The sequence below is a fragment of the Strix aluco genome, chromosome 5, assembly GCF_031877795.1.
Source record: "Strix aluco isolate bStrAlu1 chromosome 5, bStrAlu1.hap1, whole genome shotgun sequence".
Taxonomy (NCBI): Eukaryota; Metazoa; Chordata; class Aves; order Strigiformes; family Strigidae; genus Strix; species Strix aluco.
Genome location: NC_133935.1, coordinates 31,864,189 through 31,878,541, shown reverse-complemented (window position 1 = coordinate 31,878,541; position 14,353 = coordinate 31,864,189). Strand labels below are relative to the sequence as shown.

Below are 14,353 nucleotides of genomic sequence, written 5' to 3'. Positions count from 1 at the left end.
ACTTTATTGTCATTACTCATTTAACAGCTTTCTATTTTGCCTCTGGCCCCCAAGTCTTTCTTTCACTTGGGAGTGGGCAGATCGTCATGCCTGTTGCATGATTTCTTGGGAGTCATTCAATTCTGCTTGCATGGAGATCCTCAGAAGAATCTCTTATGTGAACTCAAATAGTGCAGTTTTAGGTAGCTGAGCAACAATGAAATAGAATGACCATGGATTGCTCTTCTACTAAGGGAACACACTGTAAAAATATCCAAGAGGGAGTGAGGCAGATTTGATCTAATTAGTGAGCACCTCAGCTTCAGAGAGAGAGTATTATGGCTGCTGCTGAGCACCACGTCTTTGGACACAACTGAAAGGGAAAAGATGAATGAGAATCGGCTGAATCAGTTTGAAAACAGTGAATTTGTCCTATTCTAGAGTCACAAGGAGTACTGTAGTTATCTTTATAACTACCTGTGCGTAGTTATCTGTTGTTCTCTGCAACTATTTTTCTGTACAGTTATCTACCGTTATCTAGAGTTACCTTTCTGAACAGAAGTAAAATACTGCTGAAGTGCATAGGTTGACCATTGCTGGATTGATGCCATTTTATTTACTTTCCCCTGAACAGAGACCTCAGCTGAACCCTCCTTGCAGGCTAAGCAGCTGAAGCTAAAGAGAGCCAGACTGGCAGATGACCTCAATGAGAAGATAGCGCAGAGGCCAGGTCCCATGGAGCTGGTGGAGAAGAACATCTTGCCTGTGGAATCGAGCCTGAAGGAAGCCATTATCGGTAAGGCAGGAGGAGGATCTTTTTTGAGGGCATTTTCCACAGGTGGCTGTGATTTCCTATCAATTCACCTGCTTGTCTAAGAGACTGCAATTCCATGGTTGGTCTTGTTTTCCTCTTTCAGAATCACAGGCTTTCAGCCCCAAGCATTCTGAAAAGCAGAACTCCCTCTGGCCCAGATAGTGCTATGGAGGCATTAAATTATAGGAAGTATGGACATCCCAGAATAACGTGAAAGCAATTGCATACCCTAAAGACTTTGAAAGACTGTTGAAGATTGCATTCTGTAGATTCTCTCCTTAAAAATCCCTCTCTCAGTATAATGTGTCAGCAACCTTGGTCAGGGAGAACCCACTGACTTACTCAGATCAGGGAGAGGAGACAGAATATAAACAGGTGTGATGAAACAAAAGCTGTCTGTGAACTTCAAAACTTCATAGGATTCAACCCCTTTAAAAATAAACCAGAACAGATGTAAATCATGCCAGTGCCATTCCAAGGGCTGAAAGGAATGCTGAGGAATAGCCTTCCCACTGCCTCAGCAGTGCTCTTTCCTGTCTTCCCAGACTGAGCAGTCTGTGTGTGTCTGTGGTTTATTCATCCCCTCAAACACACACAGCTACTTTAAAGACAAATGGGACACAACTGTGAGTAAGATGGAATACTTTTCATGAAAAAGGAAAAGGACGGTGTTCTGGGAGAGCCTGACTTCACTATTGCACAAGACGTGGTTGAAGAAGAGAAAGAGTGAACTTGTGAACTGGAGCATTAGAGATGTGGCTTGCTTCAGACTGAGCAAAGTACACCTCTCTGGATTTCTGTTGCTTTTAGGTTAGGTGCAAATGATAGTATTTTCCTGCATACCAGGATAAATTTGAGATAATATAATCTAAAAAACATTAGTACATTACAGATGTACACTCACATGAATTTATCTCCTGGACATGTAGATAGACAGAAATGCTAATAGCAGTCAGGGCCACCGCTTAATCCATAGCTCTTGTTGCTTGTAAGACTAGAGGACAGTTTGGGATTCTGTCTTGAAGAGGGATTCTTCCTTCCACCACACACGATAAACATCAAAGAAACCATGACTCAACCGTACCCTGTCTAACCTTCTTCTTTGGTGCCAGATGATAATCAAATTAGCCATGCTACAGGTCTGGGTTTGGGCAGAGTTAAGTAGCTCTTGTTACACTTCCTGATCTTGTCTAGCTAAGAAGCAAGGGAAATGGTTCACCCCAGTCTGTATTATTTTATTCCACCTAAAATTGATCTGGTATGCGCTCTGTTCTCTCATTTTTAGCTGGTGCTTTAGGCACAACTCAGACACAACTCTCTCCATGCCTTCATTATCTTTGTGAAACATCTAGTGTCAACTGAAATAATCTCTTACTCCACTTTAAAGGCCACAGTTGATGTTTGTGTTTTTAGTTGGACAGGTGAACTACCCAAAGGTTGCAGACAATTCCTCCTTTGATGAGGACAGCAGTGATGCCCTCTCCCCAGAACAGCCAGCCAGCCATGAGTCCCAGGGGTCTGTCCCATCGCCGATGGACTCCCGGATTTGTGAGCCTCTTCCTAGCACCACTGGCACATCACTAGCTCAGGTGAGAATGCGGTGGCCTCCTGCAGTGCCCTGGAGCTTCACAGCTACTGCTGATTAGTGGCAGAGGGTCCTAAAAAGTGAGACTGAGGGATCCTTGAAAGGTGTAGTCTGTGAGATTTCACAAGGGGTCTTAGCTCTGTGTGGTGTTGGTGAAGTCCTCTGGTTATTCAGAAGCCCCCATGGTGGTGCCACGTGGGCAAGGGGGGCAGTCATTACTTGGTGATACAGCCTGTGTGCGACTGATTCTGTCAGGCAAAGCTGGGAGATACAGGTGTGGGATTTTGTTTCCTTTTCTGCTCTAAGAAGTTGTGCTGCTTCTCAGGGACAGCTGAAGCAGTGGCTTAAAGGAGTCTAATTAATGACTTGAAGCCTGTGCTGCTTCTCTCTAAGTGGACACTTCCTGCACTCTCTTAAACTGTTTCCCTCCTCATACATGTATTCATTATGCCTTTTTCTGTCCCTGCAGGGTACATCCCAATTGCAGATTAGCGCAGACTCCAGTGAAACACTTTTCCTACCTGAACAGCCACCCCCACCTCTGCCACCACCACCCCTTCTGCCCCCTAGTCTTACCAATGGAGCGGCTCTTACTGCTGCCAAGCCCCCACCAACACTCATTAAGGTACTTTTTTGCCTGATTTCTTCATTGTTATAGTCTGAAGGAAGATAAGATGGTTACTCTGAAGAAAGTTTGGAGTTGGAAGTACTGTGTTAACAGATGCAAAGGAAGGAAAGCTTATTTCTCATTAGTGTCTTCCTCTGACACTAGTTGTAACATATTTAATAGGTTTTTCTGTTCCATGATGTATTCACCTTCTGTAAAATGGGTCCTGATGCAAAATGTTTTGAAACAATCAACATTATCCATAGTTAGTCAGTGAGTCTGCACTGGATGAGCAAGTGATCTGGTGTGCTGGGAAAGGTGACCTGCATTATGGTGCAGTGTAAGCCAGTGTGGGTGCTGTGACTATATTGTTGCCTGTAGAGAAGCATGGATAGACCCTGAGGTCAAATCTGGAGAATTTTGAAATGAAAATCCCAGTGTGTGTTCTGGTTTACGTGGGGTGTTACGTTATTTCAGTGTTTCCATTCTTATTTGCTTCCTTTTCTTCCAAATAGCAAAGCCAGCCCAAGTCTGCTAGTGAGAAGTCTCAGCGCAGTAAAAAAGCCAAGGAGTTGAAGCCGAAAGTCAAGAAGCTTAAATATCATCAGTATATTCCCCCGGACCAAAAGCAGGACAAGGGAGCTCCTCCCATGGATTCATCCTATGCCAAAATACTGCAGCAGCAGCAGCTCTTTCTTCAGCTTCAGATCCTCAACCAGCAGCAGCAGCACTACAACTATCAGACCATCCTGCCAGCCCCACCAAAGTATGGGTCCTAGATGGCAGCTCTCTCTTTGGAAGCACTTGCTTCCCCAGTACTGTTATCAGAGACGTTGTGCTCCAGGTGTGAGGTGTGGCAGTGGGCTGTAAGCACTCAATCTTGTTAGGTTACAGCAGGCCTCAGAAAGGGCGGGTATCAGATGAATCAGACAAAAGCAGCTGAAGTGAGTCGGTTGGCAGAGTAAGGGGCATGGATATAGTCAAAGGCATTGGTGCACTTTAACGCCTAGGGTGGCACTAGTGACCCAGATGTTTCTGAACGTATATGTTGACACTGAGGGCCTCCGGTGCCTTTCCACTTTGGTTTTGATGCCTGTGTTTTTTTGTTTCCCTGCAGGCCGCCAGGAGAGCAGCAGAGTGGTGCCAGTGCCCCTGCTGTACGCAATCTCTCTGCCACAGTCAGCAGCTCGTCTTCAGTATCCTCTGGTTCCAGTGGCCTGATGCGACAGAACAGTAATGCTGCAGTGGGCAAGCCCGGACCTCTCCCTGCCAACCTAGATGAGATGAAGGTAAATGTCTCTGAAGCTGCACAGCCCCTTTTTTGCCATTGTCCAAGGGCAGTACTGAATCATGTTGCTGCCCCAGAGCAGGGCTGAGATGGACTGACAGGAGTTAGTGGTGGCAGCCGGTATTGCTGCCCTGCAGTCTGTACCTGCGGAGCAGGTTACTGGCCTGCAGGAGGGTCAGTTTAGTCCTTTGCCCCGTGGCTCTGGTAGCGGTTAATAGTTGTTCTGGTTGGAGTGTATGTTCTCTCAATGTTGCCCTCTTTTGGTTTTTTCCCCATATCAGGTAGCAGAGCTGAAGCAAGAGTTGAAATTGAGGGCCTTGCCTGTCTCGGGCACAAAGACAGACCTGATTGAGCGTCTCAGAGCTTACCAAGACCAGAACGGTGCAGCCGGCCAAACAACCCCCACTCCCAAGCCCAGCACAGCAGCTGTCCTCCCAAAAGCTGCCGAAGTGGTGGTAGCCTTCCCAGCTGCCAGGCTGAGCACGGGGCCAGCCCTGGTCACCACTGGCATCGCACCAGCAGAAGTAGTTGTGGCCACAGTCACCGGTGGCGGCGTAATGAAGTTTGGCAGCACAGGCTCGACTCCTCCTGTTTCTCCAACTCCTTCTGAGCGCTCACAAATGAGCACAGGGGATGAGAACTCAGCCACTGGAGACACCTTTGGAGAGATGGTGACTTCACCCCTGACCCAGCTCACCTTGCAGGCGTCTCCAGTGCAGTTCCTGGTGAAGGAAGAAAGCTCCAAGTCTGCCTCCTGCAGCATAAACGCCGTACCCAGGTCGGAGCGGTGTAGCACTGGTAACAGCAGAGATGCAGAAGTTAGGGACAAAGACCAAATGCTCCAGGAGAAGGACAAGCAGATCGAGGAACTCACCCGCATGCTAAAGCAGAAGCAGCAGCTGGTTGAGATGCTTAGACTACAGCTAGAGCAGGAGAAGCGCTCTCAGCAGTCAGTACCAGCCCCACCGGCTGCAGGAGAAGGAACAGCCCTTGCCTCCAACCCAGTAGCATTTGGCATCCAGGTCAAGAGTGAAAACGGTTTCCTGAGTTGCCAGTCTGCAAAGCAATCCAGTGGCCAAACAGACCAATTCAGCCCTGCACCAACCGCTAGCCAAATGGACACTTCAAATCCAAGCCCAGTGCCAAAGAAAGCTGTGATGGTGAAGCAGGAGGTGCCAGCCGCGGAAGCAGAGCCACCGTGCCAGTCCCACAGCCCGCGGCTTTTCCTTGGCCAGCAAGGGAGTGCCCTGAGTGACCTCATCAAGGGCACCCCTCCCCCCACCCTCATCACCGACTCCACAGGGACCCACATCGTCCTCACCGTGACCAAGCAGAGTGCTGAGAGGCAGGGCCTCTCGCCCCACGGGAAGGCAGGGAGTAGCTGCCCAGCCTTGCAGGTAGGCAAGGGTTAGATCACAGCCCTGCTGCAGACAGTTGGGTTCCTCTCTCCCTCTTCCTGCTGTTCAGGTTACCATAGGATGACTTAACACGGCGGAAATTCAATGCAGTAAATACTAAAATGGCTGAGTTGGTTGCTACGATGGCTGGTAGATCATGGCTTTGTAAAACAGAGCAGTGTAAGCAGATCTTCAGCAAAAAGACTGGAATTTGACAATGATGAACTGTGTACAGCAATGCATGATTGACTGTGTGCATCACAGGCTGTTCAGCATTCTTCCAAACACATGGTTCTGCCTTTTGTCAGGCAGGATCTCAGGCTTGGAGGACAAGGGTTTGCTGCCACGTTTCACTAGTTTGTGAAAGAACAACTATGTCTGTGGTAGTAAAAAAAAGTAGAGTGTATTTCACCTCTTGCCCTTTACTGGAGAGATCATAGACCGAGTGATAGATAGGTCACCTTATCTACCAAGAGCTGAAATCAGACCCTGGGAGCAGACGTTTTGCTTTTTGACTGCTCTTTGTTTTAATGTGTGTCAGTATTCCAGTGTTAACAGTCTTTCATCAGAGATGATCTACTGTTCCCCTGTTGGCATGAGCTCAGCACTTAACGGAAATGTTCAGAGTGTTTCTTCCAGGAAAGGATAAATATGCCCAGGTTTTATGGCATAAGTCAAACCCCAGCATCTTTCATGGCATAAGAGAAGATTTTCATTCTCTGCTGCTATATTTCCTGCACCTTCTGCAGAGCAAGTGGCAGTGTCTACCATCAGGGACAGGTTGCGTTTGCTGTGTAGCAGATGAGATGCCAGGCAGCTGTCTAAATATCAGCACCCAGTGTCACCATTGATAGCCCAGGGTATCTCACCTGAACTCCGCTGCTGCTCCAGGCAGGCACAGGTCCTGTATCAGGTCTGCCAGCCTTTGAGGGATGTCATGGATAGCCCAGGGATTTCGACTGGGACTACCTCCTCTTTTAGGACTCTGATTCCCATCCCAATCTGATTTCTGTGCTTGATGAAACAGAACGATTGACTAAATTTCCTAAAGAGTGGGGAAGAACAAACTGCAGAAATCTTTTAAGAAAGACAGGCCTTGCTCCATGTTGTGTCCAGGGAATAACTTCTCACAGATACCCTTTTCTTTCCAGAGAGTACAATCATCGCCCGCTAAAACTTCCAGCCAACCGCCGTGTCAGCTACCTGCAAGCACCCCTCAGCAGCCCACGCAGCAGCAGAAGCAACAGCCCGTGCAGAAGCAGCAGCAGCCCCTGCAGCAGCAGCAGCCGCCCAGAGGACGAAACCAATCTGTCAGAAAGGTAGCTCACTGCCTGCACGCTTTTCTTCCTTGTTTTTCTTTGCCTGTTGCCGGGGTTTGTTGCAGCGGTGGGAAGGGGACACACACACAATCCTGGTCAGAGACCATCATCACAGCAAAAGTGAGATCTCACAGCAGCTTCCGCCACAGCTTGCAGCTGCATGGAGTGTTTGGTTTTCAGCTTGAATGTGGCAGCAGAAGGGGTGCCTGGCATGGCCTCTCTATTCCCCTGCCTCCTGCTGCACTAGCTGCGATGGAGAGCCCGTCAGGCAGGAGGTTTCAAGAGCACTGAGTGTCCATGAGGTCCTCCCCTATGGGCATGCTTGGAAGTGATGGGGAGGCTTTACAGCAAAGAGCTCTGGGCTAAACCCTGACAATTTACTGGCTTCTGCCCTTTGGTCCCATATCTGGGTAGAATACCAGCCAGTGTTTTAAACAAGCATTTTCTATCGATGAAAAGCGATGAGAGGCGGAGTGGGCAGCCTTGGTGCACAGTGGTGTCCCCGATTCTTGAAGGAGTGCTGCTGAACTGAAAAGGTGACTACTGCATGGAAGTGGGTGGCATGTCTGCTACTGAAGGTGGTGTATGAGCCCTGAGAGGGGCAAAAGGATGAGTACTCTGGTACTGATGAACATGCTGTGATTTCCATTCCTGTGCCTTGGGCATACCTGTTAATCATCTCTTTTTTGAAGCGTGGTGCTGGTTCAGGAAAGAGAGCACCGCCGGCTTGACCCCTTCTCTGGGTGATGGCTCTAAAGAGGCTCCTCTGCTGCCCATCTCCTCCCTTTCTAGCCTATGTAATGCTCTCTCTAACATGTAATTAAGATACAGAAAGATTATGAAGAGTTTTTAGAGCTTGGAGGATCACTTCTGAATCAGATCCTGGAAAGGATATGGACAGGAGTCATTTCTAGCTTAGTCAGAGTGGGATACCCACTTTGCAAAGGGTCAGGGCCTTGGTTTGCTTTGAGACCTTTGAGGAAATGCAGAAGTAAACGAAGGCACCTTTTCCATCAGACTCCCTTGGCTCATGTGCTGTGGAGGAATCTGTAGGGACTCTCCTAATCCCTTTGCCTCCCTGTAGGGTCAGAAACCAGGTCTGCAGGTGGTCACGGGGCAGCTGCCCCACACTGTATTGTCTTTCTCAGCACCTCCAAACCCGCAGCCCTTCTTCCCTGATGATTTCCACAAACAGTCCCTGAAAATTGGTGCTCCTGGCAAAGCCACCCCACTCAGTGTGTCAAAAAGGTACCCTCGCAGCACGTCCCAGAGGCCTGTGCCACAGCACAAATTTCCAGCCCCTCTCAGGAAGAGAGCAGACCCCTGAGCAGTGGCTGGGGCCTGGGGTTGCTCCTCTACCTGCAGGTCACAGAACAGACGAACAACTTTCTGGGGAAAACAGGATGGGGAAGAGCATCTACACGTACAAGTGTTGGAACTGGCATTCAGCTACTGCCCGGGGATTACTGCTCCAGGGGAGCAAGCTTCAGTGTGAATCACACCTAACTGCTGTAGAGGCAAAGACCTGATCCACGTTTTAACTTCTGTTCTGGGCAGTTGTGTGCTGATTCATCTGGTAAAGCTGAGTCATGAGCACCACTTCCTGCAGCGCTTGGGGTTTCCTTTGGAGGCCTCTGGTGCTGGTGAGTGTTCTGGTGTTCTCCATCCACCATCAGGCTGTGAAACTTGCTGCTAGTGAAGCTTGATTGTGTCCCCAAAACAGGCACTGCAGAGGGAGGTGGGTGAAAGATCCTGAATATATGGAGCAGAGTAGGCTGAACACAACAAGGGAAGTGCCCTCTCTCTCCACAGTGCTAGAGGAATCCCCCACTCGGGCAGATGAGGCTCTCCCAACCAGCAGTGGCCTGGTGGCGGTTTGTGGTCTGGTTGCTTTAGCATTAGAAAAATCAGCAAAAGATTTCCAGCTGTGAGTTGGAGGGGAAATCTTATCTTCCTCCCCTGCAGCCAGGGCATAGTGCACAGAGCATGTGAAAGAAGCCAGGCTGCTGCGAGCAGAGCAGTGGAGACCTCTGTGCAGCGCTTGCCAAGAGAGGGGGTGATGGTGTCTCAAGCAGCTGAGACAGGAGTTGATGTGGGTTTTCCCCTGATCAGCCCTTCTGCCTTCATTCTAAACAGCCCTCATCACAGCCTGGCTCTCCTGCTGCCCCTTCCCCATCCCAGATGGACCTGGAGCAGCAACAGCACACGTCGCTTTTTGGAACGCCTCCACCTCCTCTCCCTGTTCCCTCGGTCCCAATGAAAGAGCCACCAGGCTACGAAGAGGCCGTGAAGCAACAGCCAAAGGCCCAGGTGAGAGCAGTTCTTCTCCCTGCTTTCCTTGGAGAGCAGGTGAAAAGGTGCCACTGTAAATCTGCTTAGATCCCTGGTCTGGGCAAGTAACAGAGAATGGAGACACAGCTGCGCCTTCCTAGCTGAATTCCTTCTGGAGGGTTTGGGGCAGACCCTAAACCACAGGTAGAGATCCCAGGCCACTCACTGCGCAGTGTTAGTACAGCAGTTGCTGACTGTACCTTCCCATCCAGTAACAGCCTGGGGTTAGGGGATTCTGGTGCTGTGCCTCCACATGCTCATTCTTGCTAGATAAGAGCCCCGTCCCTGGGGCGAGGGAGGAGAGCCAGCAGCCAAGGGTGTCACTGGAGGTGGAAGCTCCCCTGGGAAATAGGAAGCTAATCTTGTGCTTGTTATCCCCAGGAGAACGGCTGTTCCAGCCAGCAGATGGATGACCTGTTTGACATCCTCATCGAAAGTGGAGGTAAGGAGACAGAGCCAGCAGTTCCCAGTCTTCAGGTTTGAGCCTGGGGATTGTAAAGCACCAAGGGGAGAGGCTGACATGGCCCAGCTCTCTGCTCCTGTGTCCCTGCCAGTGCCTTTAGCATTGGCAGTAGTCATTAAGGCACTGAGAGAGATGTCAGTTGGGCATTATAGAATCACAGAGTGATACGAAGCTTCTCGGTGGCTCTGCTGCATCACATGTGGGCACATCACTTCTGTGGTACTGGACAGAGCTTGAATTCCCTGAAGGAGGGTTGAAACTCCACAGCAAGCCAAGCGCAGGCACAGGATGAGTTTCCTTATCCCAGCTGGTGATCGGTGATGGCTCAGTCTGGGGCGTCCCTGCTGCCCTGGTGGGTGGGAGGGATCCTTCTGGTGTTTGGCCGGGCTTTTCCTCACCCTGGCCTGCCTCTTTGTTCCCTGTACAGAGATTTCTGCTGACTTCAAGGATCAGTCGTCCCCAGCTGGGAAGGAGCCACCCGTGGCTCCAGCCTGCTCCCCACCGCCCGGCAGCCACCATTCCTCAGAGCTGGCGGTGCCCGTGTCCCTGGGGCAGCCAGTGCCCGTGGGCCGGCTGGAGGACTTCCTGGAGAGCAGCACTGGCCTCCCGCTGCTGACGGCAGGCCACGATGGGCCGGAGCCCCTGTCCCTGATTGATGACCTCCACAGTGAGATGCTGAGCAGCTCGGCCATCCTGGACCACCCGCCTTCACCTATGGACACCTCAGAATTGCACTTTGCTCACGAGCCATCTGGGGGCATAGCCCTGGATCTGGCAGAGGCTAACTTGGACAGCATGGACTGGCTGGAGCTGCCAGGGGGGCCTGTCATGAGCCTGGCTCCCCTTAGCACTGCGGCTCCCAGCCTCTTTTCCACAGACTTCCTTGATGGACACGATCTGCAGCTGCACTGGGATTCTTGCTTGTAACTCTGTGAGCAGAGACTGAAGGGAATGGGAGTGGGACGGGATAGGCATGCAGGGGGAAGAGGCCAGTCAACCAAAAAACAAAAAACAAAAAAAAAAAGAAATGAGCTCCTAGTATTTGTGCTCCTCCCCCAACAGTGTCCTTCCTGCATGAAGCCGCAGTGGTGGCAGAGGCCGACCCACTGCCCGAGTCGCTGCTGCCTGGGCAGCGGGCCCGGCCAGGGCAGGGAGAACGGCTGCTGGGTGGGGGGAAGGCCGCAGGAGCTCTGGGGCTGGCAGCCTCCTGCCCCCTCCGTGCAGCCTGCCCCAGCCCGGGGGAGGACGGAGCCAGCAGCCCCTCTTCCTCCAGGCAGGGGCAGCGATGGCAGCGCGTGGGGCAGGCGTTCCCTCGCGCCTCGCAGCGGGACGGAGCGTGACTGGGCCTGAGCCCTTTTCCGAAGCAGCACCCCACGCCTTGTGGGATTGGCGAGTAAAGGGGGTTGTGTCAGTTCAAGGGTTGCAGAAGGGGATTCTACCTCCAGAGCAGGACCCTGAGGCAGGAGCGCTAGCTGGGGGCCCCAACCCTCTGCACCACCTGCCCTCTTGTCAGGGGAGGGCCTGATCTGCAGCCGGGCTGCGAGGAGCTGGGCAGAACAGGCACCTTTTCCAAATGTAGCCAAAGGGAACCAGGGTTCCCCACCAACCTGGTAACGTCCAAGCTGGTTTCCCAAATATTGCTGAGCTTGGCAGAGGCCTGCCTGCTTGCTTTCACTTGCTTTGGGCTGCAAAACTGATTCTTAAGGTGCTAAAATCCAGGGCCTTAGATGTTAAACCTGTCCTTCACTGCCCCAGACCCCTGGCTGTGCCTGGCAGCTCACCTTCAGGCACACCCCCCGCCCCCCCAGCTTCCACAGGCACCCCCAGGTGAGCAGGGCAGGCAGCCGGGGTGGGGGTCAGGGAGAAGAAAGCATTCATGTGTCCTGGGGAGCGTGTGAGGGGCACAGCCAGCAAGGAGCCACATATCATTAGGGGCCATGTGCAATCTGTCCCCTGCCTTCAGCTGTGCTGTTGCCTCCCTGGAGTGGTTGCCCCAGGGGAAAGAACATCAGCCCCAACAGGCAAGAGGGGGAAGCCACATTGGCAAAAGGGGTATTGTGAGGCACAACACAGCTCCTAGCTTGGTAGTGTGACTGCGAGGGCGCCTTTCTGGGGACAAGTGGGACCCCAAAAGCAAGTAAGGGGCAGCTGACCTCTGCTCTTCCTTCCCTCCAGGCCCACGGGGTACCAGGCAAAAGCAAAGGGTTGCTTCCTGGGAGCTGTGGCCCTGTGGGCAATGAGTACCCCAGACCCTCAGCATCAGGGTGCTGCTGTTCCTTGGGCAGGGTTTTGTGTTGGAAACCCAGGCCTGGGGCTCGCTCTCCTGCCGTTACTCCTGTCCCTTTTAAATCCCTGCATTTGTTAGTAGTAGCTCATGGCCATATTCACCAGGTGGCCACCTCACCACACAGCTCTCCCTCCTTCAGCCCCAAGCTGGTCCTGGCTGCTCAGGCTGAGGGAGGTGGGGCAGGGCTGGAGGCAGCAGCTCTAGAAATTAAAGGTGCTGACCCTGCTCAGGCAGCAGAAGGGCAAACTGCCATCCTTTTTAGTGTCTCCTCCAGGATGCTGTGCCCACCTTTCCCCTGCACCGGGCTGCAGTGCTGCCTGCTGGGAAGGGGTAGGTGTGGGTGCGCACAGGTTGCTCCCCTGCCCCTTTGGTACCTGGTGCTCTTCTCAGAGGCAGCCTTGCCACAGGGGTGTGGGTACCGCAGCTCTGCAGCCGGGCTGGGAGTGCCAGCCCTGCACAGCAGGTGGTCTGCCAACCACTGAACTGGCAGCCGAGTGGGGTCACGCCTGTTTTGCAGCTGAAATTCCTGCTTTCCTGAGCCCTAGTTGCTTCTTAACTGCATGGGGAGCCACTTTCTTAATCATTTGCAGGGGGAGCCTGCTGGCAGCTTCCTTCCTTTCTGCCCCCTTCTCTTCCCCCAGGTTGTACTCAAGTCAGAGCCTCTTACCTGTGTCCCTCAGTGTCCAGGTTGGAGAGGATACACCCTTCCCCCACCCCACCTGCTTTCTGTTGCTCAAGCTACAGTGTCGTGTCCTGAAAATGAGAATAACTGGGACTGGTGGACACCCCCTTCACCCCCCCCACTTCTCTCCCAGTGCAGCCCTGGTGCTCACTGGGAGCAGCAAGCACGTGAGCAGTTGCCTTACAGAGCTTCCCCAGGGCAGCTGCCCAGCCCTGGGACCAGGTGGGCACAGGAGGCAGGGGGCTTCGTAGGGGCAAAGTAGGTGGGGGGAGGGGATGATCTTTCAAAAGCCAAGGGAAAAAAAGCAAGGCCACCTATTTGTCAAACTTAAGCAAAATCAGCTTCTTTTAGCCCACTGTGAGCAGTAGCCTCCACAAAAACCAGATGTGTGATTTCTTTTGTACCAATAATTAGAGCTGCAACCAGCAAATAAAGAATGAAAATATCTAAGTGCAATGAGCTCCGAGGAGAAGGTGGGAGCACCCTCCCTGCAGTCCTGGCCTGAACCCAGCCCTGGTTCCTCGTGCTGGGCCAGGCCCCCCAAGTCATCATCGGCAGAGAGAGGCCAATGCCTGTTACTGATCTCGCCCTTCCCAGGGGTTGCTGGTGAAAGGCTGAGCTCACAGCTGCTCCCTTTCACCTTTACCCACCCACCTTCATTTGTGAAACTTTGTAGGAATTTAATTACATTAAATTTGCCCAACATACTTGAAATTGGCTGATGGGCTTGACCTCAAGGAGCCCAGACAATACAGAATCTTGAGCTTCACCTCCTGAGGAACCCAGCGAACCTGCCTGAGCCCCTCAGCACAAGGGGCTTCTGGCAGGAGAGCAAGTGATAACCCTGTGCCCAGGGGCAGAGGGGAAGATGGTGCCTCATCCCAGGAAATATTAGAAAGTCTTTTCCCCAAGCAGTGCCCAGAGGAGGCTAGCCCGGTTCTCTGCTTTCTTACTATTATTTGTTTGAATAATAGTTCAATAGTTCTTTGTTGGAAGAGGTATTCCCCTGGACATACATTTTTGCACCCATTGGGAAAAACAAAGTCTGATGTTCTGCCTCTACCTTGAATGTAATCCTGAATCTTTCTGCTGTAACCACTACTTGTTTGTAATGTGTATTTGACTAGCACGCACTCTCCCTTCCGCTATGCAGCAAACGGCGAGGGGCGATCAGCACCACCAGAGCCGGATGGTGTTGGGGCATCGGATCCAGAGCGAGTATTCAACTGGAAAAGGATAAAAGTGACAAGTTAACGGGGGAGAGAATGGATCTTTAAATTGAATTATTTTTTCAGTTACAAATATTTGAAAAAAATCCATTTTATTAAAAAAATTCCAAACAGCCACATGCTCAGAACTTTCTCTGCTACGCTGGTGGGAGGGCTTGGGGCCACGCTGCCTTTTCCAGCTAAGGGTGGGTGAACCCTCTGGGTCTTTCTCAAGCCTGAAAAAAAAGCAGCTTGAGCAGTGATGCTTCATCCCTTCTCGGCCGCAGGGAGATTCCCTCTGTGTATGGAAATCACCTATGCTGCAACCAGAAGTAGGTCTTATGGTGGGAGGAGCACAGGCAGGTTTTACAGCCTCCCCCAGCCAAGGCCAGC

General features: G+C 51.7%; 1 protein-coding gene across 3 annotated transcripts in view; it reads left to right on the top strand.

Moving 5' to 3' along the window:
* The window catches only part of MRTFA (myocardin related transcription factor A), a 97,493-nt gene extending 83,397 nt beyond the window's left edge, over window positions 1–14,096 (top strand). For all 3 annotated transcript variants that reach the window (XM_074826731.1, XM_074826733.1, XM_074826732.1), the window contains 10 exons: window positions 614–775; window positions 2,207–2,382; window positions 2,848–3,003; window positions 3,501–3,751; window positions 4,103–4,274; window positions 4,555–5,670; window positions 6,822–6,989; window positions 9,126–9,299; window positions 9,702–9,762; window positions 10,211–14,096. In XM_074826731.1, the coding sequence (XP_074682832.1) occupies window positions 614–775; window positions 2,207–2,382; window positions 2,848–3,003; window positions 3,501–3,751; window positions 4,103–4,274; window positions 4,555–5,670; window positions 6,822–6,989; window positions 9,126–9,299; window positions 9,702–9,762; window positions 10,211–10,710 (2,936 nt within the window). In that variant the 3' untranslated portion in view covers window positions 10,711–14,096. The remainder of the gene's footprint in view (window positions 1–613; window positions 776–2,206; window positions 2,383–2,847; window positions 3,004–3,500; window positions 3,752–4,102; window positions 4,275–4,554; window positions 5,671–6,821; window positions 6,990–9,125; window positions 9,300–9,701; window positions 9,763–10,210) is intronic.
* The last annotated feature ends 257 nt before the right edge of the window (window positions 14,097–14,353 follow it).